Below are 21,461 nucleotides of genomic sequence, written 5' to 3' on the forward strand. Positions count from 1 at the left end.
TGAAGATAAACCAGAGAGCCCTTTTAAGGAACCTTCCTGTAGTATTGTGAGCAATACTTGAAAAGCCCATAGCACTTGGTTTAATATTACTGTTGCAAAACAGTGACAGTTCCTATCCCATAGAGCTGTTGAGTCCTGTGATTGAACACAGTTTTGGGGGACCCGGTGCATGATATGAACCTGGAATGGGCTGAATTTGCTCTCACTGACTTGGTCATGCACCTGGATGTAGGGGTTTTGATTGTGCCAAGGTGTATGTAGCCCCGAGTGCCCCAGAGAAGCCAGGGAGGACAGAAGTGAAGGGCAGGGGGCGTCACCAGCACACCATAGGGACAGCCAGATGTTGAGGCAGCAGGACCTTTCGGACCACAGTGCCCCGGCCAGACTCCTCTGTGGTGCTTGTGGTGTGGGAAAGAGAAGTCCTGGGGCAGTGCACCCTGGGCACCACGTTTCTGGCTGGCGACTTAGACTCAAGCAGATTAACCCCATGAAAGATGCCCACGAGGGTCTGTTGTCCCCAAGCCTCCTGAAAAGTGGGGGTCAAGCAAGTTTGAATTGGTTAGCCATGCCCAGGCCAGACTGCTGGGCCTCAGGTGTCTGAGTGGTGCCCCCAGGGCAGCTCCTGAAGAGCCAGCTCCGGGTGAGGTCCTGGGGCGGCTGCACACAGCCTGGCACCAGGTGGGGGAAAGCACCCTGCAGGAACTGGGCTGGGGGGCTGGATCCTCTAGAGATGGGGGTGTTTGGCTTCACGCGGTGGCCCCAACACTTTGGGAGGCCTAGGCAGGCAGATCACCTGAGGTCAAAAGTTCAAGACCAGCCTGGCCAACATGGTGAAACTCTGTCTCTACTAAAAATACAAAAATTAGCTGGGCGTGCTGGCGGGTGTAATCCCAGTTACCTGGGAGGCTGAGGCAGGAGAATCACCTGAACCTGGGAGGTGGAAGTTGCAGTGAGCCAAGATTGCGACACTGCACTCCAGCCTGGGCCACAGAGCAAGACTCTGTCTCAGAAGTGAAAAAGGGAGGTGCTGCCCAAGATGGAGGGAGCCGGTACCTCACCTGGGATGAATACCTAAGTTGCCTGTCAGACAAGTCTGGGAAGAGACAGCCAGGACACTGCTGTTCGCTGGGAATGCCTCCGAAGTCTGAGTCAGATGCTTTGTACACGACCCCTCTAACCTAAAGTTTCTCAGGAGCCTTCCACACAAGGCAGGCCCCTCTGAGCCAGCTACCCTCCTTCCCTGTGTTGGTCAGACTTCAGACCATTTCCTTCTGTTGATCAGCAAGTCCGTGCCATTCCAGTGCATGGAGCTTCACTGGAAGGACGTCGCTGTCCTCTGAAACCGTACTGTGCGGTGCTGGCAGGTGCTCCGGAGCAGCTGGGCTGGGTCTCCGGAGCTGGGAAAGGCAGAACCGCGTGGCTGGCGCCTGCCCTGTTCTCAACAGCAGTAGGTCCGCCCGCCCTTTCCATATACACGGCCTCCACTGTAGACACAGAAAAAAGATGTGCCCATTTTCTTTGGCTGCTGCTGTCTCCTGAGACGTCTGCAAGGATCCTGGCCCATGTAAGCAGCCTTCCCTGAACCTTCCTGCTTCAGACAACCTGGGGTGGGCTGTGGGCACGCGAGGCCTTGGGCTGTTCTGCCCCACAGGGGCCTGTGTTGTGGAGGACAGGAGGTGTGGAAAAGGGAATGAGGAAGGAAAAATGCAGGAATATTTTAAAACCTTTTTATTATCCAATAGGATACAGATAAACGTGCAAGAGCAGGCATGGTGGCTCACACCTGTAATGCGTTGGGAGGCTGAGGTATGAGGATCGCTTGAGGCCAGGAGTTGAAGACCAGCCTGGGCAACAGTAAGAATGTGTCTCTACAGAAAATTTTAAAATTAGGTGGGTGGCACACCCATGTAGTCACAGCTACTCGGGAGGCCGCAGCAAGCCTCTTGGCTTGAGCCCAAGAGTTCGAGGTTACAGTGAGCTGTGATCACGTCACCGCACTCCAGCCTGGGTGACAGAGCAAAACCTCATCTCTCTTTTTTTTTTTTTTTGGAGATGGTGTTTCGCTCTTGTTACCCAGGCTGGAGTGCAATGGCGCAATCTCGGCTCACTGCAACCTCCGCCTCCTGGGTTCAGGCAATTCTCCTGCCTCAGCCTCCTGAGTAGCTGGGATTACAGGCACACACCACCATGCCCAGCTAATGTTTTTGTATTTTTAGTAGAGACGGGGTTTCACCATGTTGACCAGGATGGTCTCGATCTCTTGACCTCGTGATCCACCTGCCTCGGCCTCCCAAAGTGCTGGGATTACAAGCGTGAGCCACCGCGCCCGGCCTAAAACCTCATCTCTTAATAAAAAGTGCAAAACTCCCTCGGAACCATGTTTTCCTCCAAAGCCTGGCCACGAGGGCTGTGCTGATCCCCGCCTCATCCCTGCTCACAGGACTCACCGTCCACAGGTGTCCCCCTCACACCTGTGCTGCCTTTTCTTTGGCCATCTTTTAAGTCTGCAGGATGCCCCTCCCCCCACCCGCTTTGCCTCTGCACCTGCGGCAGAGCTTGGTTACTGAAGGAGCCCAGCGTTTGCTTGAGGGCCTGGGAGTCCTGCTTTGTCATGCCTCGTCATTTTACAGTCAGGCAAGGATGCCGTTTTCCTTGCTTCCTGGCTAGTATTAGGGCAGGTAGAAGCTGAAACCAGATTCAATCCCTGAGCCCCATGTTCTGTCTACACACTCCTGAAATTTCCAGTGAAAGGATTAGTCCCTTGGGCAAAGCTGTTAGGAGAAGGGACAGGAAAAGGGACGCCTGTCCCTCAGCAGGTCATGAGCTACGGAGTGTGTCCCGTGCGCCTCTGTGCTCAGCCACTCCGAGCCACGTGGAGATGGCCATGGCGCCTAGCAGGGTACTGCACGTGGCTGTAGTGCAGATGGCACACCCTCGGGTCTTCATGCAATCGGGATGGGACTAAAACTTGGCTCCCCAGGCCTAAGGGCCCAGCGGCTGCCCAGCCCAGCCCAGCCTTTCCGCACATCTCCTGTTGCTCCTGGAAAGCCTCTGTCTGAGCCACAAAGTTTCCTCGGACTCCAGATCACGGGAATTTCCCCTACCCAATAGCAAAGTCTTTTACACCCCTTATAGCTACGCCTTGGGCCAATCAGGTTTCTGTGGGAAGAAGCAGAGAACCAACACATGGCATCTCTGAGCACTGTTTCTTTTCAAAATTGTGCCTACTCCCAGAGGGCTGAATTAATTCTGTCACTTAGGGAGTGCCTGTCATGTGACATCAGCTTGTATGTAAACCCCACAGGGGACTTCTGAGAGTTTCAAATGCTCTCAGACACTGAGGTGGGGTAAGACATTTCTCCTCAAGAACCACCACCCTGCAAAGGCACCGAGGGCGCCTCCAGGAGGGCTGCCCTATCTAGGCACCCATGTTGTGCGCTGCCCCCCTCCTGGGACTTGACTCACATCGACCTCATTGTGCCTAGCGTTCCCTGGGGTTGTGCATGAACAACTCACACAACTGTCCCAGCGGCCCACATGGTCTTGTGTCAGAGCAACAGTGAGAAAAGCATTTCAAGCATCCTAGGCAAGTTCTAAGCGAACTGACCCCCAACTCGCGTGTTTTGCTGGTGAGGGGATGGAGGTGGAGTCAGCGGTGATGCTGGGGAAGTTTTCAGGAAGAGGGAAGGTGGATAGGAAGGAAGCAGGAGCAATGGGAACGCCAGGTGGCCTGTGAGGGACGGGCTTGGGGAAGTGGGTGGTTGTGACCAAGGCAGAAAGATGCTGCCTGGGAATTTTTACTGAGGCTCCGCGGCAGGCCCAGGCAGGGTGATTGGTGAATAGGCCCTGCCTTGACTGCACACCTCTGGGGCGCCCTCCACACGGCGTCTGTGGAACAGCACCCCTGGAGTGTGTGGTGGCAGCCAGCAAGCCTGTAAGTGAACCTGTCAACGCAGCCTTCAAAAATTCCACGTGAACTTTTCTGGGACAACGGAGGGGCCTCAGCTTCCATCAGATCACCTCACAGGAGCTCCTGGCCTAAGAATGAGCAAGCAGCGCTGCCCTGCTGCGCGGGGATGCGCCTGCTACCACCGCGGTGTCAGCCCGGCCCTTCCAACCCAGTCACCCCCGGGGCACCAGGGAAGGCCCTGGGTTGATGACTTAACACCCAGCAGAAGAACGAGGCAGAAACACCTGCTGAGAGGCTTCAATTGCACCTGGAGAGAACTTGCGGTGGGCAGCAGGTGTGTCCAGGAGAGACCTTCCCCGGAGGCCTAGTCCCTGTGGATCCCGAGCCAGAGCAGAAGCCGGTCTAGGAAGGTGACAACCCGGGAGAGCCAACCATCGCTGGAAAAGGGAGGAGATGGACAGGGCTGCACTTACCATGGGCCTGCCTCGGGTGTGACTTTGTGTGGACGGCAAGGACTAGTTTCCTGGGCCAAGCTCTCAACCGCAAGGCAAACTTAGGTTGGGGACCAGGAGGGCCATCAGCTGTCATCCTCCAGCCTCGCCAGTGAGTGCTGAGTGGACACTCCGCCGCTACCTGAGGACAGGCCAACCGCGGGCCTGCCAGGGCGCTCCGTGTGCCTCCCTCCAGCTGGGTCCCGGCTGAACCTGCACTCGAGGCGCAGGCAGAGAGGACCCCGCTGTCCCCACCGCCCAGGCCACCCTGAAGTCCCCGCAGGAGGAGGCGCAGCAGACCAGCTCCCGGGGAGCCCATCCTGCGCCGTCCCTCCGGGAAGCGCCTTCCTCTGTCCGGCCCGAGAGGAGAGCACCGTGGCGGCTTCTCTGTCCTGTGCCCGGCCCGAGACGAAGCGGGTGAGCCGTTCCCAGCTGGGGGTGGCACCGGCCCGGGGCGGGCAACAGCATGAGGGCCTGGGCTGTCCGCTGGCACCGAGTAGGCGGGTGCGGGACGCCAGACGCACTGCATCCCCCGGGGTTCCCACGCCAGGGAGAACGGCCCGCCTGAAAAGGCGTCTTGTTTAACACAGAAACACACCCAGGGCCAGGAGAAACCACTGTCCTCCCCGAGTCCCACAACGCACAAAGGACACGGCCGCCCTCCCCCCTTTAGAAACAGACTTGGCCCCGCGGAGCCTCGGCGGCAGGTCCGGGGCCTCCTTACCTGGGGATTTCGGTGTGGACCAAGTACGCGTCGTCCGGAAGCGCTTCAAAGCTATGCAGACTTGCTGCCAAAGAGACAGGCAGGGTTAGAGGCGGGGAGGCCGAGGCGGGAGGGCCCCCACTCCCACAGGGGCCGGGGTCCCCCTCGAGGCGCTGGGTAGGAACCTGGAAGGCTTTGCTCGGCGGGGTCAATTTCTCCCCCAATAAACAGACAGACGCGGTGAGGCTAGGACTTAAGGGCAGGCTGTGCCAACCGCTTGGAAGACGAAATGCCCAAAATCAATGCGGAAAAGCTAAGGCTAGGACGATAAACGGCAGGGCAGTGAGTGTGACCCACGACCCGCAGCGCTGGGGCCACTGTCCTGCTATTAACTGAGCAGCTCACCAGTGTCACAACAGCTGCTAACGGGGGAGGGGCGGGCAGCGGCGATTGCGCATCGTGACAGCCCTCCTGGACAGCATTTTTATTTTTTTTATTAGGCACAATACACTCGGCTCTTAGCGTGTGCCAGACACTTGTTCCCAGCGATGAACAAATATTAACTCATTTCATCCTTACACAACCCTGTAAGATGCATACTACCGTCCCCATTTCAGAGAAGGAACAGGTTTAGGGAGCTTAGGTCCCTCAGCCCAAATCTAAGCTACGGCAGCGCTTAGGTTTGCATTCAAACAGCCTGGGCCCAGAATGCATGCTCTCAACAATTCTACCAAGCGCCTTTTTTTTCCCACAGCAAAAGCTTCAACATCTTTCACATTTTTGACCCAGAAATCCCTTTTGTAGGAATTTATTCTAAGGAAATAGCCAGCACCACCCAGGGAGAGTCTCTGCAGAACACTGATGTGATGCTGTGACAGTAAGACCTCAGAAGCCACCTCCATGGCCGACGATAGGGAGAGTGTGACCTCCAGTTAGGGTGCTACAGAGGAGCTAAAGGTCGTGTTCTTGGAGAATTCCCCCCAAGATCCTCCTTTCTAGCGCACCCACAGCTGCACTTAGGCACACGGAGGAGGGAAAGACAGCAGAGCGGATGTCACACTCCCCTAGCTAAGGCTCAGCCATGTGCTTCTGTAATCTAAACAGAAGTACAATGTTAATTGTAATCCAAACAGCTAGTCCAATTTTACCACTGAACAAAGTGAGGCTCAGCTGGCAGATGAAGGGTCCCCCATGCCACAGAAGTGGTGGAGCTGGGGCAGGGTACACCCACTGGGACTTGCTCTTTCACAGCAACTTGTGTCTCAGTCCACTGAGGGCCACGGGAAGGGGCCCTTGCAACTCCTTTCCCACGGCCCAGCCTTGCCTCTGAACAGCCTCTCCAGACTTACCTTCAGCATGTGGGTCCCCACTTCAAGGCCAAATAGTTTACATGACCTCTTTTTATTTATTTATTTTTATTTTATTTTTTATTTTTTTGAGACAGAGTTTCACTCTTGTTACCCAGGCTGGAGTGCAATGGCGCGATCTCGGCTCACCACAACCTCCGCCTCCTGGGTTCAGGCAATTCTCCTGCCTCAGCCTCCTGAGTAGCTGGGATTACAGGCACGCGCCACCATGCCCAGCTAATTTTTTTGTATTTTTAGTAGAGACGGGGTTTCATCATGTTGACCAGGATGGTCTTGATCTCGACCTCATGATCCACCCCGCCTTGGCCTCCCAAAGTGCTGGGATTACAGGCGTGAGCCACCGCGCCCGGCCTGTGACCTCTTTTTAAATGTTTACACCATTTCCCATCCATAAAATTATGCTGCAGGTCCCCAAAATTTCAGATACTGAGGGGCCATAATCTGCTATTAGTCCCTAATCTATCAGTTCCCTAATCATCTAGAGAAAATGACCTCTAAAATATGACAAAATAGTGAATTGAAAGATATACCCCGATACTGTTTTAATGTGTTATTTTAACTCTCATACTAATTGCTAAGGTAGGAATTCTTTTCAATATCACTTAATGGAAGAAGAGGGGATCAGCAAATCCTGCACATGGTGGTCAGGCCCTGGGCAGAGTGGCTCCAGATGACAGGGAAGGAAACAAGTCTCCTCTAAGGGCCAGGGGTATCCACAGCCTGCTGCCCCCCCGCCCCTCACACAGGCTTGGAAGACATGGCCCCCAGGTGGAACAGACATGCTGCGTGGTTTCATCTGAAGCACTGCCTCCAAGCCGGCCGGCCCCTTCACAGCACTCAGGGACTTCAGAGCTGCGTGGCGGGGCCAGCTGCCTGAGCGCTAGTGCGTCAGGGGAGCACCTTACCAGGCACTGGCCTCAGAAGCCATGGAGGGGCAGGGCGAGGCCACAGCTCCCACAGAGCCAGGGTCTACACATACACACTCTGGGAGGTCACGTGTGGTGGGAGTCAGGAGAGGGGTGAGAAGGCAGGTCTCTGGTTTTTACTTTGGACACTTGTATCCCAGTGCGAATCCAAGCACAGCTCCTTGGGGAAACTGGATAGAACTCAACAGAACACAGGGTGTTGAGTCTCAGCAGCAAGCTGTGTGTGGGGTGTGGACACTGGGCTCTTGGACTCCAGCCCAGCACTAGAGGCCATCAGAGGCAGGTCAGGTAGAGAGCACAAGGCCCATGTCTGGGGTTGGACCACAAGCTGCGCAGGGTACCGTGGCCAGCACTGCCACACCCTGGCCGGCAAAATGCCCTGCAGGACCCCAAGGGCCTGAGGGTTCTCCTTAGAAGTCTCCAGAAAAATCAAGACTTTTGCGTCCTGTGAGCCGGTGCTGGGGTGTGAGGAATGGCCCCCTCTTGCTCACCACCTTACCCTACAGAAGAGGGCTGGACTGACTTCCAAACACTTAAGCCCTAACCCCGGCCCCTTGAAATGTGGCTCTATGTGGACACGGGGCCTTTAACGAGGTAAAATGAGGGCCATCGGGGTGGATCCCAATCCAATCTGACCAGTGTCCTCACAAGAGGGGGGTAGATGGGAAGAGACACCAGGGCCACGCAGGCCCTGAGGAGAGGCAGAGCCTGCAACCCAGGAGAGAAGCCTTGGGAGAAACCAAGCCCACCCACACCTCAGTCGTGGACTTCCAGCCTCCAGAACTGTGAAGAAATGAACTTTTGTGTCAGCCACCCAGTCTGGGGTGTTCCATCATGGCCATCCTAGCAGACCAGTACAGATTCCGGGATGCTCTGCTTTACTCACTGGCTACCAGAATTCAAAATGCTTCGTAAGGAACACAATAAACTAAAAGACCGTTTGGTTAATACTTTTAATTACATGATTATAATTATACAATTTCCATTGTTTGATATTTTGTATAAAACCAGTTACAACTCACAAGATTTTCAAATGTGACAGTATGTATCAAACTACCTATATATGCAAAGTTTACAGGCCATTAGGAAGCTTTATCTTAAAAATACCTTCAGGAAAATAAACATTCATTCAACCAGTTCTCTTGGCTTTAAAAAACATGATTAGAAATATACACTGTAAAAAAAAAATCAAGACAATGACTGATCAATACTGATCAGTTACATTTCAAAACTTTTAATAATCTGTACATGAGTGCAGGTTAGATAAAAGTCTGCAAATTATTAATAGAAAACTGCGGTACTACCATCGGATGAACATGTCTGCTAACAATTCTACCAGGTAATTAAGGAGGTAATTTCCTACACAGTATAGGTGAATTGTCCAGTCTTTAAACACATCTGGACGCATCTCCACTCAGTGATGTGGAGAATACCCTGATGTGGAGAATGGAAGAGCAGCAGCTAGCCTCCCCAGGGCAGTTTCAGCGGGAGATAACTATTAAAGGAATGATAAAATAGGTTTTAAAAGTTGCTTTTGATGAGCACTGCTTTCTAAAATACAACGATTTTTTAAAATGTAGAAAGAGAAGCAGTTGACCTATGTTAAGAACAGACATCCAATGAGTGCACGGCTCCTGTGGCTCCGAAGGTGACTGGGAAGAGGGAAGGCCCCAGAAGAGCCCTCGGGCCACACACAAGCCCAGGCCATCCGCACACTGGCCTCGTGACAAAGCTTGGGAACTCCTCTAAAATTTGCTCGGCCCAAGAAAAGAGAGAGGTAGCAATCACCCTTGTGAGAGGGCTAGGGGGAGGGGAGGAAGTGGGTAAAGGACAGGCCAAGGGCATCAAGCTCAGAACAGGGGAATTCTGGAGGCTGGCAGAGCCTCGTGCTGCCAGGAAGCATTGGCCACGTCAGGCCACCTGCTCTCACAAGGTGCTGCTCCCTGCCAAGTTCTACAAAAAGCGACATCCATCCGTACTTCTAGGAACCCAGTTTTGCAGACGCTCTTCCTCCGGACTGTGCCTGACTCTTGATAATTTTGAGTCCCCAGAAAGCTTCAAGGGCACTTAAAAATATTCACTTCTAATTATAATTCCATTTGCAAACTGTCCTGGTGTACTTTCAGGGCTATTTAAGGCTCTTAAGGGAATCTCTCCATCTGACACACACAGTTTCATATTCCACAGCAACAACGTCTTCTATAACAAGGACTGTAAGTCAGAATCCCAGAAGATTCTGGGTGTTTGTGGTTTCAGTTGAGGGTAAGGGAAGAGTCCATTCTCATTCATAGCAGGAAGAACTTTCCATCCCTCAAACCCAGAGACTTCCTGGATTCCAGAGATGTGGTCCCCATAAGTATAACACTGTTGCTATGCAAACCATCCCAAGTCATTTGGTTATTATAAGGAATGCTTCCTCACCAAATCACAAGCTTCCTATGACTAATTTCAGTGAGGCAGTTAAATAGAAGGGTTTTTACAAAGAGCCACAGTGATAGCAATTGTAGCTGGAAACTTGAGCAGGCGACATGAAGAGGCAGCTTATAAAATGAAAAAGGACTGTGGTTCCGCTGACGCCCTTCCTTTTCTTGGACGAAACACCAGGAGGCTTGTTCACCGGGAGGAAGACAGTACTCACAAGAGCCGTGGCGGCTGCATGTTAACTTGTTCTGATGGGATGAAAAGCCAAACTAAGAAGGGTTCAGAAAGAAGCGCAATTTTTACAACTACCTGGATTATTATTTATGGGGGGGATGGCCTTAAAAAGGGTAAGGGGAAGAAGAGGTGCCCTGAGAATTCAATGCTTTGTGCATGGCACGGTTTGAATATTTATATTGTCTCAGCTCAAAACAGCAAAAGGAATGTTCCTTCTGCCACCCAAATCTTATTGAAGAGTGGTCTTCCCACAGGCAAGTGGGTCTTTGTGCCTATTCATTTCCAGGGACAGAACACCACTGTTTCTCTGTGATCCAGTCCCCAGTGTTTAAAGGCTGGCCTGACCCCACCCCGTAGTGCCTGGTGGGGAAAGAGTCGCCCGTTTGGCTGAGACAACGGCATCTTCCGTCTCCCCTGACACCGGTCAATTTCATACTTTCTTCCCGATAAAGCACACCAAAATGGAGGCACTGCCTTTCAATTACTTTTTGCATTAAAGACATTAACCTGTTTATTCCAACTGCTTTTATTCCTTGCAGTTTTGTGAAAAGGGCAGCTTCTTAAAATGGCAATTGCCTGCTGATCTGGCACACGCCTTGTGGCTTAGGAGGGCATTTGGTTCCCGCTGCCTGTCAACCTCTTGGCCCTCCATGCTCCCAGCACAGGCAAAAATGGGTTAACAATCATTAAACCACCCACTTCTTATGGAAGGAACTGAGGTGGGTACTAAATAGTCTTTTATTTGGGGCCCCATTTTTTTTTTAAAGCAGCAAATCAACTCTGTTTCTATAATTGCTTCATGGCACAGACTCTGCTGTGTTTCAGTACGGCTGTGGGACAAGGCACTCTGCAGAGTTACTAGTTGTGTTCCCTAACCAAAGGCAACAGTGAGGTCCAGAAGCAGATCGCTGCCACTGAGATCGCAGGCCACATCAATGGCCTTCGGCTGATCTCAGGAGGAAGAAAATCCCAATGTTACAGAGAAGGACTCTAAAAAAGTGGTAACTTTTTTCTTTTAAGCCAACATTATTTGGAATTGCGGTTTCCAAGGGGAAAAACCAACAGTGTGTTTTTTCCAGGCATGGAAGGAAATATGATTTTAATTTGTATGACTGGCAACCAAACAATGGGCAACCTCGCAGTTCTTCTGTCCCTTAAGGACAGAGAAAGAAATGACTGGAACATCTTCCAACTCTGAAGTCAGCTTCTCCTCCTGAGTCTTCCTTTACCATTAATATTCTCTTGCAAGTTTTAGGTTACCAAGGTACCACCTGGTATTACAACATGCAACAGTGTTTAAATGTGGTTTTCACAGATTCTTGTTAATAAAGCACTCTTTGGTGGAAGACAAGCAGCTTGGGTACTTAACAGAGTTAACATTACAACAGTATTACAAAGAGTCAAGTGAAGACAATTAAGCCAGATAGTATCAAATTACAGAAAGTACCATTTCCGTAATGCCTTTTGTACTTAATAAATTTTGACACAGGGTCACAAGGTGAACAGAAAATAAATACATAAAAAAACCTCCATCAGATCCTCAGTTCTTCTGAAGGCCAGCGACTACAATGATTGCCATCACAAGGACACACATGCACCACAGACCGGCCGGCTCTCTGGTACCAGGGGGCTTGGGTCTGTACGCCTGAGACTAGATTTACAACAGCATTTCTGTCGTCAAGCTTCAGAGCTGGGCCCTTCTTTGAGTCATTCGCTTGCACCCACACTCCAAATTCATTATTGAAACTCCAGCGGACATTTTCTCCATTGAGCCAACTTCTTAGGTGGAAAGCAACTAAGGCTTTTGCAATTTTGTTTTGTTTTCAAATTGTGCTAATTTCTGTCGCAGTTTTCAGTTCCTAGAGTCTTCCTTCACCTCTGGTCATAGGTTTTTACTTAACGCAAGACTGTTTTAGTCCTTGAAATGGAGAGACTACAGGGGGAAAAAAAGGATTTTTACCATAAAGTTGATACCGCGTTCACAAGCAGTTTTCAAAGACAAGGCGGGCAACATAATAAAAATACTGACATGCTAAAAAGCATATGCTTGCTGTAAGTTTCTAATGACAAATACTCTGGAGAAGACAACACACTATCAACCACAAAGAAAAGACACATGGGAGAAAGGAAGAGCAGAAAAAGGTTCAGTTCTGCAAAAATTAGAAATTTTAAAAAATAAATAAAAACAATAAAAGACGGACGGGCAGAGGCAGCAGAGCCAGGAAAGTACCATGATGCCGCCAGGGGCACGTGCTGCAAAGCACTCCTCCTTCCTTCCCTCTGCGGAACCAGGCTGTGGGAGGAGCGGGCAGAATGAAAACATAGACAACTGTTACTGGGTTATTTCAAAAGCCAGAATTTGGTCACAGGAAAAGCTCTGGCACCTAAGCAGTTTCCAGCTCCGCCGGGCACGGGAGGCACCCCACGGGCTACCTGCCTCCGCACTCCACAGTTCTCATCCTGCCTCCCTCCTCTCCTTCCCCAGTTTGTGATGCTACACTTTCAGCTCAATAACAACTGTCAGAAAACAAACAAAACCAAAAGAAGAGTCAGAAAAACCACTTCCAATCTGGGGGGGCCCCTCTCCTGATGCTGCTGCTGTGCTCTTCAGGGAGGAGCATCTGAATTGATCATTTCGCTTTCAGAGATCCCAACAGAGCACTGGGTCAAAAGATCCGGGTCAGCTGGTGAGGCAAGTGGGAAAATATCTGGAATTTCAAAGGATCATTAATATTTTAAATGACTGGAGAGAAACAGTATTTTAAAAAGAAACATTTAGAGACAACCTTCTGGGACTCCTCTCCTGATGGACTTTTGGAGATAATGGCAGTCGCCAAAAATTCATGCCCAGAGGCAATGGAACAGGCACAGAGATCTGAGGCTCCGAGGGTCAAGAGGCAGTGGCAGGTGTGACATGGGCAAAGCCACACGAGAACACTGAAGAAGTCAGAGGACCTAGCAGCAGCTACTCCCAACTGAAGGGCTCCTGAAAACACTTGTGGCTTTAGAGGCTAAGGAAAGAGGCCAGGTGTGGTAGATCATGCCTATAATCCCAGGACTTTGAGGGGCTGAGGTGGGCAGATCACCTGAGGTCAGGAGTTCAAGACCAGCCTGGCCAACATGGTGAAACCCCACTCTACTAAGAATATAAATAAAATTTTAGTCAGGTGGTACACACCTACAATCCCAGCTACATAGGCGGCTGAAGAATCGCTTGAACCTGGGAGGCGGAGGTTGCAGTGAGCCAAGATCACACCACTGCACTCCAGCTTGGGGAACAGAAGGAGATGCTGTCTCATATTTAAAAAAAAAAAAGGCTGGCCGGGCGCAGTGGCTCAAGCCTGTAATCCCAGCACTTTGGGAGGCCGAGGCGGGTGGATCACAAGGTCAAGAGATCGAGACCATCCTGGTCAACATGGTGAAACCCCGTCTCTACTAAAAATACAAAAAATTAGCTGGGCATGGTGGTGCGTGCCTGTAATCCCAGCTACTCAGGAGGCTGAGGCAGGAGAATTGCCTGAACCCAGGAGGCGGAGGTTGTGGTGAGCCAAGATCGCGCCATTGCACTCCAGCCTGGGTAACATGAGTGAAACTCCGTCTCAAAAAAAAAAAAAAAAAAAAAAAGGCTAAGGAAAGAACCTGAGCATTTCTCTCCCCGACCCCTGCAATATGAAGAATTAGGTACAAAGCACCCCAAAGCCCCAGACCTTAGGTTTGGGATGGCAGCTGCAGCAGAAAGTGATGGTTCCCAATGATGCAACTCAGAATTAAAGTCACTTGTACATGACAGTTTCTTAGAAAATGAATGAAGTTATCATTTAAAAAAAAGAAGAGCCTGCCCAAAAGAAACAGCATAAGCTAACACAAGCACCGGTGGAAGGGCTGCATGAAGACATGAAGTGAATGTGAGCAAATGAGGCAGCTGCAGGCTCTCCACTCGGAGCATGATGAAATTTCCAAGACTGTTTTAAGAGAGCTCTTCAGAGAGGTTATGTGAGAACATGAAAACAGGTCAAGTCAACGGAGCCAATTATTCACTGGATTTATTCTTAAAAGAGAAAGGTTAGCATGGGTTTACAGCTCTAATGGGCAGTGGGAGGTGGAGAAGCCCACTCACCTCCCTCTCCAGACTCGGGGAAGGGAATGAGAAGATGCCACACAGAGCACTAGCAGGGCTGAGGGCTACACACGCTGCCTGGCCGCTGTCCCAGACCAGTGGCCACATGAAATTTAGGTGTCAATGTGGCACAGCTTCAAATGGATACAGGAGGGGATAGTCATCTGCTGTGAGAAACAGTGGCACTTTTTCCCAAGACAAATAGTTTAAGACATCAATCCTATTTTTTTCATCACCCCCAAGTTATTGCTCTTTTGCTGTTTGTGAAAAAGTCCCCCAAAGCTCAAGTGCCTCTCAGTAAACCCGAAAATCAAAAGTGCCAATTAAGTGCAAAGTGAGTTTGCATGGAGTCTTCATCCCGGACACCAAGGAACATGAAAATGGAAAGTCAAGTTCCTATGCGTCACCAAGGTGACAACGAACCGGTAAGAAATGGCAACCCTGGTGCCTTGTAGGGAGGGACGAAAGGACCCCAAAGAGTGCTCTATTTTTTTTTTCTACTGCTGTTTAAAGATTTCAACTCAATACTTTGAATTTACTCAACAATCCCAGCTCAGACTATTTTGCCCAGAATCAGACCATGCACCAATATTCTAATTCCCTCATTACCCTGCAACCAGAAATGAATACTAGTCAGCAGGATATTATGAATAATATTCAGTAGGATAAAAGCTCCAGGCTACAGCTCGGCTGCCCCCAATTCTCAAAAACTATACATAATTTATTTGCCTTTCTTTTGTAAGCTGTAGGTGGATAACAGGTAAGGTGATGTGAACACAGGCCAAAGCCCCAAAAGAGGCACAGAAAACGAACCTGCATAGAGGAAGGTGGTTAAATAAACCGCAGGCCCCAATTCATCCTCACTGCTCAACTCCTTTTGCTCTCCACATCATCTCTGAAAGTCCATGTTGGAATTTAAAGTAAGTCTTTCTGGTTTTCAACATTATCCAGAATTCCTGGAAACTGGCTTGGGCCATTTCAACATTCAGTCCAGATCCCTGACTGTGCAATCTACCTTAAGAGCCTCAAATCATCCTCACAGGGACCTCAGCCAGATGCTCGCCGCAGCCAGGAACCCCTTCTCCAGAGAAGCAGGAGTTCAGGTCACCAGAGTGACGTGAAAAAGCAACAAGACCTAGATAGAAAAACGGAGGCAAGACCAGCCCTTTCTTCCTCAGAGGAAGGTGGTGTGACCTGGCAAGCATCAGCCAGGCTTCTGGACTCTATTCCTCTATAACCTAAAATGCATAATCTAAAAAAGCAAAAAGGAGAATTATATATGCAAGACACACTAGGCTGTAATAAAAGCCTGAGCAGCTGGGCACAGTGGCTCATACCTGTAATCCTAGCACTTTGGGAAGCCAAAGAGGGTGGATCTCTTGAGGTCAGGAGTTCAAGATCAGCCTGGCCAACATGGCAAAACTCCATCTCTACTAAAAATACAAAAATAAGCCAGGTGTGGTAGTACACACCTGTAATCCCAGCTACTTGGGAGGCTGAGGCAGGAGAATGGTTTGAACCCAGGAGGCAAAGGTTGCAGTGAGCCGATAGCACCACTGCGCTCCAGCATGGTCGACTCCAGCCTGGTTGACTCTGTCTCAAAGAAAAAACAAAAGCCTGGGCACTCATACTTAAAAATAATATACCCTCTTCAAGACATGTCAAAATTAATTGTCATCAATGGTAGACTTTTAATTTAATTTAATTTTTTTTTTTTTAAAGACAAGAGTCTTGTTCTATTGCCCAGGCTGGAGTACAGTGACATGAACGTGGCTCAATGCAACCTCTGCCTCCCGCGTTCAAGCGATTCTCCTGCCTTAGCCTCCTGAGCAGCTGGGATTACAGACGCCTGCTACCACACCTGGCTTATTTTTGTATTTTAGGTAGAGACGGGGTTTCATCATCTTCGCCAGGCTGATCCTGAACTCTTGACCTCATCCACTCGCCTCTGCCTCCCAAAGTGCTGGGATTACATGCATGAGCCACCACACCCAGCCTGAATTTTTAATAGTTTGGCTCACCTAAAAGTGTCAGTTAAAACACACCCATTTCCCTTCGCTTATTGTAGAAAAATTGGAAAATAAGATGATAAAAAAGAAAAAAAAAAAAATCCAACTGTCCCACTAACCAGAACTTTTATTAGCATGAGGGCATATTTTTCCTTTGTCTTATTTCTATACGTATATAGAAACTTATTCATCTATAAATATAGATGTATTGTAGGTATTTCTATACATATATAGTATACTTACAAAATTAGAGTCATACTTCAGAATATTTCTTTTTTTTTGAGATGCGGTCTTCCTCCATCTCCCAGGCTAGAGGGCAGTGGCGCAGCAGTCTTGGCTCACTGCAACCTCCACCTCCCACATTCAAGTGATTCTCCTGTCTCAGCCTCCCCAATAGCTAGGACCACAAGTGTGCTCCACCATACCCGGCTAAGTTTTGTATTTTTAGAAGAGAGTGGGTTTCACCACGTTGGTCAGGCTGGTCTCAAATTCCTGACCTCAAGTGATCCGCCTGGCTCAGCCTCCCAAAGTGCTTGGATTATAGGCGCAAACCATGCTTGAGAATTGTTATGTGTGGCTGTTTTCACTCATTGCTTTGTGAACTAAACTGTATGACTCCCACAGCATCTGGCACAATGTAACAATGTTGAGCCCATTTCCTGTTTCTCACTGTTATAAATAACACTCTGCATTGTTCCAACATACCTAAATCTTTGACCTTTCATCAGTTTTTCTCCAGTATTCTTCTCAAGTACAACTGAAGAGTAAAGAAACAGGAATATTTGATACATCTCTGATGAAAAATTTTAAATCCTGAAATCATGAGTCAGTGCTTGACAGTCCTCAAATGCTCATTGGGCGCTGCTGCATCCCCATGTGCGTGTAAGTGTGCAGTGAAGTTGTACAAAACAAACAGCAAAGAGGAAACACAACACAGCTGCACAAGTCCTCGAAAGGCAAAGCGCACAGAGCTCCTAGCTCTGCCAAGGGTCTCTCGGGAGACTGGCTGTTTTGCACTGGGGACTAATTTCACACTGATAAGGCCCCTAGGCCCAAAGCCTCACATATACAGGACAGGGAAGCTGAAAAGAAGCGAGGCACATGTGCAGGACATTTTAAAGTCTGGTTCTGATTATCTCCTGGTCACTCATGTCTATTAGAAGAGATCATTTTTACCAGGACAAAAACAGGGCTGCACGGGCTGCCAACACCAGGCAAAGATGAAAAGGTGCCCCGCTTCCACTCCTGGGCCATCTATTCTCTCTTCAAATGGTATCTGTTTTCAGAATACTTTAAAAATGACGTGTCCACTTCATGAGAAATCTCCAAGGACAACAGAATCACCGACGTGGTCACAGAACACATTGGCTTCCTTGTGAAATTCTGCCTACACTTACTGAAGACAGTGATGACCGTGAAAGAAGTAACTGAGCCTCAGGTGTGGGCCGTGGCCAAGAGGACAAAGAGTCACCTGGTAGAGAAGGATCCCCAAACTCTCTAGAGTTATCTCATTTCCATCATCACACTAATTTGCAGCTAACTGTCCAACAATGACACTGTATCTGATATACACCTAGAAAGATGTCCTCCAAGTCCTGACAGCCAGCTTTGGAAATTCTTAATTTAAAAACTTTCCCTTATCATGACCCAGAGATCATACTTGCGGTGTTGAGAATTACTTCTGAAAAACAAAACAAAACGAAAGCCTACATTAAAATAATCCAGATTTTCTTAGACAATGAACAAGTAATACACATTTGATTAATCTCCCATCACAGAGCTTCTACTTTCTCCTAATTTCACGTCACTCTCCAGAGACAGGGTCCCAAGATTAAACTGGAAAACCAATGCTTGCAGAAGAGGAGGATTCTTTTCTCACCTTTTAACACTGCTTTTCCTTGAAGCAGATCTGGTGGTTCGTTTAGTAATGCCTGCACTGCCAGAAATGTTAGGTTCAGATGTTTTACAGCTCTGAACACTGGACTGAAGAATTACTCTGAAAACAGTTGGAAAAAAATAAGATTATATTCACTGAAACCATTTGCAAATACTTGACAGAGGAAGGTATTTTTGCACTTTAGTGCAAATTATCTTATTGAGAATTTAAAGGATTTTCCATCAACACATTTGCCAAAAAAAAAAAAAATCTGAAACACATTTTTACATCAAGGCCTTTTAAAATGAAGCATCTCATTTCCCTTTGAAGGTTAGACAAAGATAACCAGAGGGCTTTGCTTCTGGAAGATGAATGGCTTGGCATTTTAAGCAATTCCCACACCAAAGAAATCCACCAGCCAAACAGATCTTTGTGCCCAAAAGTAAAAGTAGCTTCTCAGATTTTTAGTCATGAAACAAGACATCATTAAGAAGCTCAAATTCTTAAAAAAAGGAACATAAATTTAAAAAGTAACTACACAATATTCACTCTTCAAAGCTGTAAGTATGGGTAATAATCCACTAAATCAATGCTAGTTTTATATATAACATTTCAAAAATTTAAAAAGTGTTTAAGCAAAATATGAATTTTGTCTGGATTATAACAACTTACTAAATCTCCAAGTGCCACTAAAAAGAAAGGGAAAACAAATTTTGTAAAGCTTGCCTTAATTAAACTCTAAAAGTCTTGAGAAACTGGTGCATATGAAAGTAGACTGCCCAGGAGGAAAGTACAACAGAGAACATTCTGAGATAAAGGCCACGCGGAATGTCCTTTTGGAGGCAGATGGTCCTTTGTGTTTTTTTTTTCTCTTTCGTCTTTAAATTGTCATAGGGAAAACAGCAGAAGACATCAAAAGATTTTATATGCAATTTTTTTTTTTTTTTTTGGAGACAGAATCTTGCTCTGTTGCCCAGGCTGGAGTGCAGTGGCGTGATCTCGGCTTACTGCAAACAACTCCTCCCGAGTTCAAGAGATTCTCCTGCCTCAGCCTCCTGGATAGCTGGGACCACAGATGCTCACCACCTCGCCCAGCTAATTTTTGTATTTTTAGTAGAGGAGGGGTTTTGCCATGTTGGCCAGGATGGTCTCGAACTCCTGACCTCAGGTGATCTGGCCACCTTGGTGTCCCAAAGTGCTGGGAGGCATGAGCCACCATGCCAGGCCTATATGCAGTTCTTTTCTTCAAGAGATAATCACTGACAAACTAAACACATATACACACATTTATAGATACTAACTTTAATTTTTCTGAAAGAGAAAGCACTGACTTAAAAAACTTTCTTCTCTCCTATTCAAACACAAAGGTGAGAAAGCCAGTAACAACTTATGAGAACCCAGCTCAAAAGAGTAAGAAGGAACCATTACAATTAGTGAGCATCCCACCTCACCAGTCTGAGCTACCACCATGCTGGCTAATATACCAATGAAAGGGCCTTAAAATATGCTAAGATTAACAAGTTACTACAACCTTAGCATGACCCAAACAAAAGCATATCCAACATTTAGTAAAATGCTAAAGGTCTCAACCCTAAGAAGCAACCAGAGCATAACGTGGAGCTTGTCTGCGCCAGCAGTCCCAAGCCTTTTGGGGAGAAGGGAAAGGGCAGCTTTCCCCACTGTTTCACTTTATTCATGCAGGATTTTTGAAGACCCCATGAAACTAACTTTCAGTCTGACACAGGGACATGAATCCTGGATAAATCAGCCAATGTTTGGTTCAGAAATTCTCATAGAGCGTGATCATCTGAAATGTTGAATGTTCTAACAAAACAGAAAAAAGGGCTGGGTGCAGTGGCTTATAACTGTAAATCCAGCACTTTGGGGGGCCCAGTCAGGAGGATTACTTGAGGCCAGGAGTTTGAGACTAGCTGAGCAACACAGTGAGACTTTTCTCTACAAATAATACTAATAATTAGCTAGGTGTGGTGGTGCATGCCTGTGGTTCCAGCTACTCAGAAGGCTGTGGTAAGAGCATCACTTGAGGCTGTGAGGTCAAGACTGCAGTGAGTCACGTTTGTGTCACCGATCTCCAGCCTGGGTGATGGAGCAAGACTGTATCGAAAAAGAAAAAGAAAGAAGAAAAGAAAAAGAAGAGTATATGCAGACTTAATTGTAGGATTAAAGGCAACTATTACCCTGGCTTGTGAATTCTACTTCTAAAAACAAAGAATTATTTAAAAAAAAAATTTTTTTTTTTTAAAGGCAGGGTCTCACTCTTGTCCAGGCTGGAGTACAGTGGTGCAATCATAGCTCACTGCAGCCTCAAATCGTGGGGTCAACTGGTCCTCCCACCTCAGCCTTCAGAGTAGGTGGGACTACAGATACATGTCACTACACCCAGCTAATTTTTTATTTTGTGGAGATGGAGTCTTGCTATGTTGCCCAGGCTGGTCTCAAAATCCTGGCCTCAAGTGATTCTCTTGCCTTGACCTTCCAAAGTGTTTGGATTTACAGGCATGATCCAGCCTGCCTATCCCTAAAAATTCTTTCTGTTTATATAAAGGGGAAATATTTATTCATCTCTGCTAAGGATCTGAACCTAGAATTTTGCATAACGAATCCCAAGCCAAAACAATCTGCTGCTGCTTCACTGCTGCTTCTGAAGCCCAGGCCCAGTGCTGGTGCTGCCACTGTTCTCATCCCTGCCCCTCGTCTACCCCTTTACGTGTGGAGAAAATGAGACTCCTGTTAGCTTTTTTTTGTTTTTTAAAATACAACACATACTTCTCAAATAATTTGAGGCCATGGTTGGCCAAAAGTACAGACAACAAGTACACCACAATATCATTAATCTGAGGAAGAAAGAACTGATACACTGCCTGCTTAGGAAATCTGAATCCTGATTTCTCAGATTAACTATGACTGAAGTGTTTAAACGCCATTCAAAACAAGAAACTGCTGCTAAATCACATAGTCAGGCTAGAAAACAGCTTTGAAAAAGTATTTCTCTATAAAATTAGTATGAATTAAGTGAACTGATATAATATTGATATTAAATAGCTAGTAATTTCTGTGGAACTTTAAAACCAAGAGAATGACAGAACTTGAGAGTGTATTAATCATACCAGGGAAAAGATTCCAGTTATTTGCACCAACAGCATGGTAGTTATCCTAACTGCAGGTTATGCATTAAGTGGGGGTGGGGGCAGAACTCTACTGAGCTATCACCAGTGACAGCACACACCACCTGACAGGCACGAGAGGGTGACGTGCTGCCTCTGCCACAGGGAACCCAGGCACTTGCTGCCTTCTGCCTTCCAATCCAACCGAGGCCAAGCATGGCTTTGCAGAGCAGCATGCAGCAGATGGATTTTCTTCCTTCCCAAACGCCCCTGACAAAATCC

At 48.1% G+C, this 21,461-nt stretch overlaps 1 protein-coding gene across 13 annotated transcripts in view; it reads right to left on the bottom strand.

Moving 5' to 3' along the window:
- Window positions 1–3,526: 3,526 nt before the first annotated feature.
- The window catches only part of CDC14B (cell division cycle 14B), a 123,030-nt gene continuing 105,095 nt past the window's right edge, over window positions 3,527–21,461 (bottom strand). For 6 of the 13 annotated variants that reach the window (XR_004264992.1, XM_032266378.1, XM_032266375.1 and 3 more), the window contains 2 exons: window positions 18,058–18,174; window positions 8,332–11,985 (listed from right to left, as the gene is read on the bottom strand). Coding sequence is in view for 8 of the 13 variants with exons in the window: in XM_032266378.1 (XP_032122269.1) it covers window positions 11,949–11,985; window positions 18,058–18,174 (154 nt within the window). In the remaining 5 variants the exon portion in view is untranslated. Of the gene's footprint in view, window positions 4,348–8,331; window positions 11,986–18,057; window positions 18,175–21,461 lie in introns of those variants that run through there. The other 7 variants (XM_032266382.1, XM_032266376.1, XM_032266380.1 and 4 more) reach the window with 4 other exon arrangements.

The sequence above is a fragment of the Sapajus apella genome, unplaced genomic scaffold (genome assembly GCF_009761245.1).
Source record: "Sapajus apella isolate SASKATOON/1434 unplaced genomic scaffold, GSC_monkey_1.0 scaffold158, whole genome shotgun sequence".
NCBI lineage: Eukaryota > Metazoa > Chordata > Mammalia > Primates > Cebidae > Sapajus > Sapajus apella.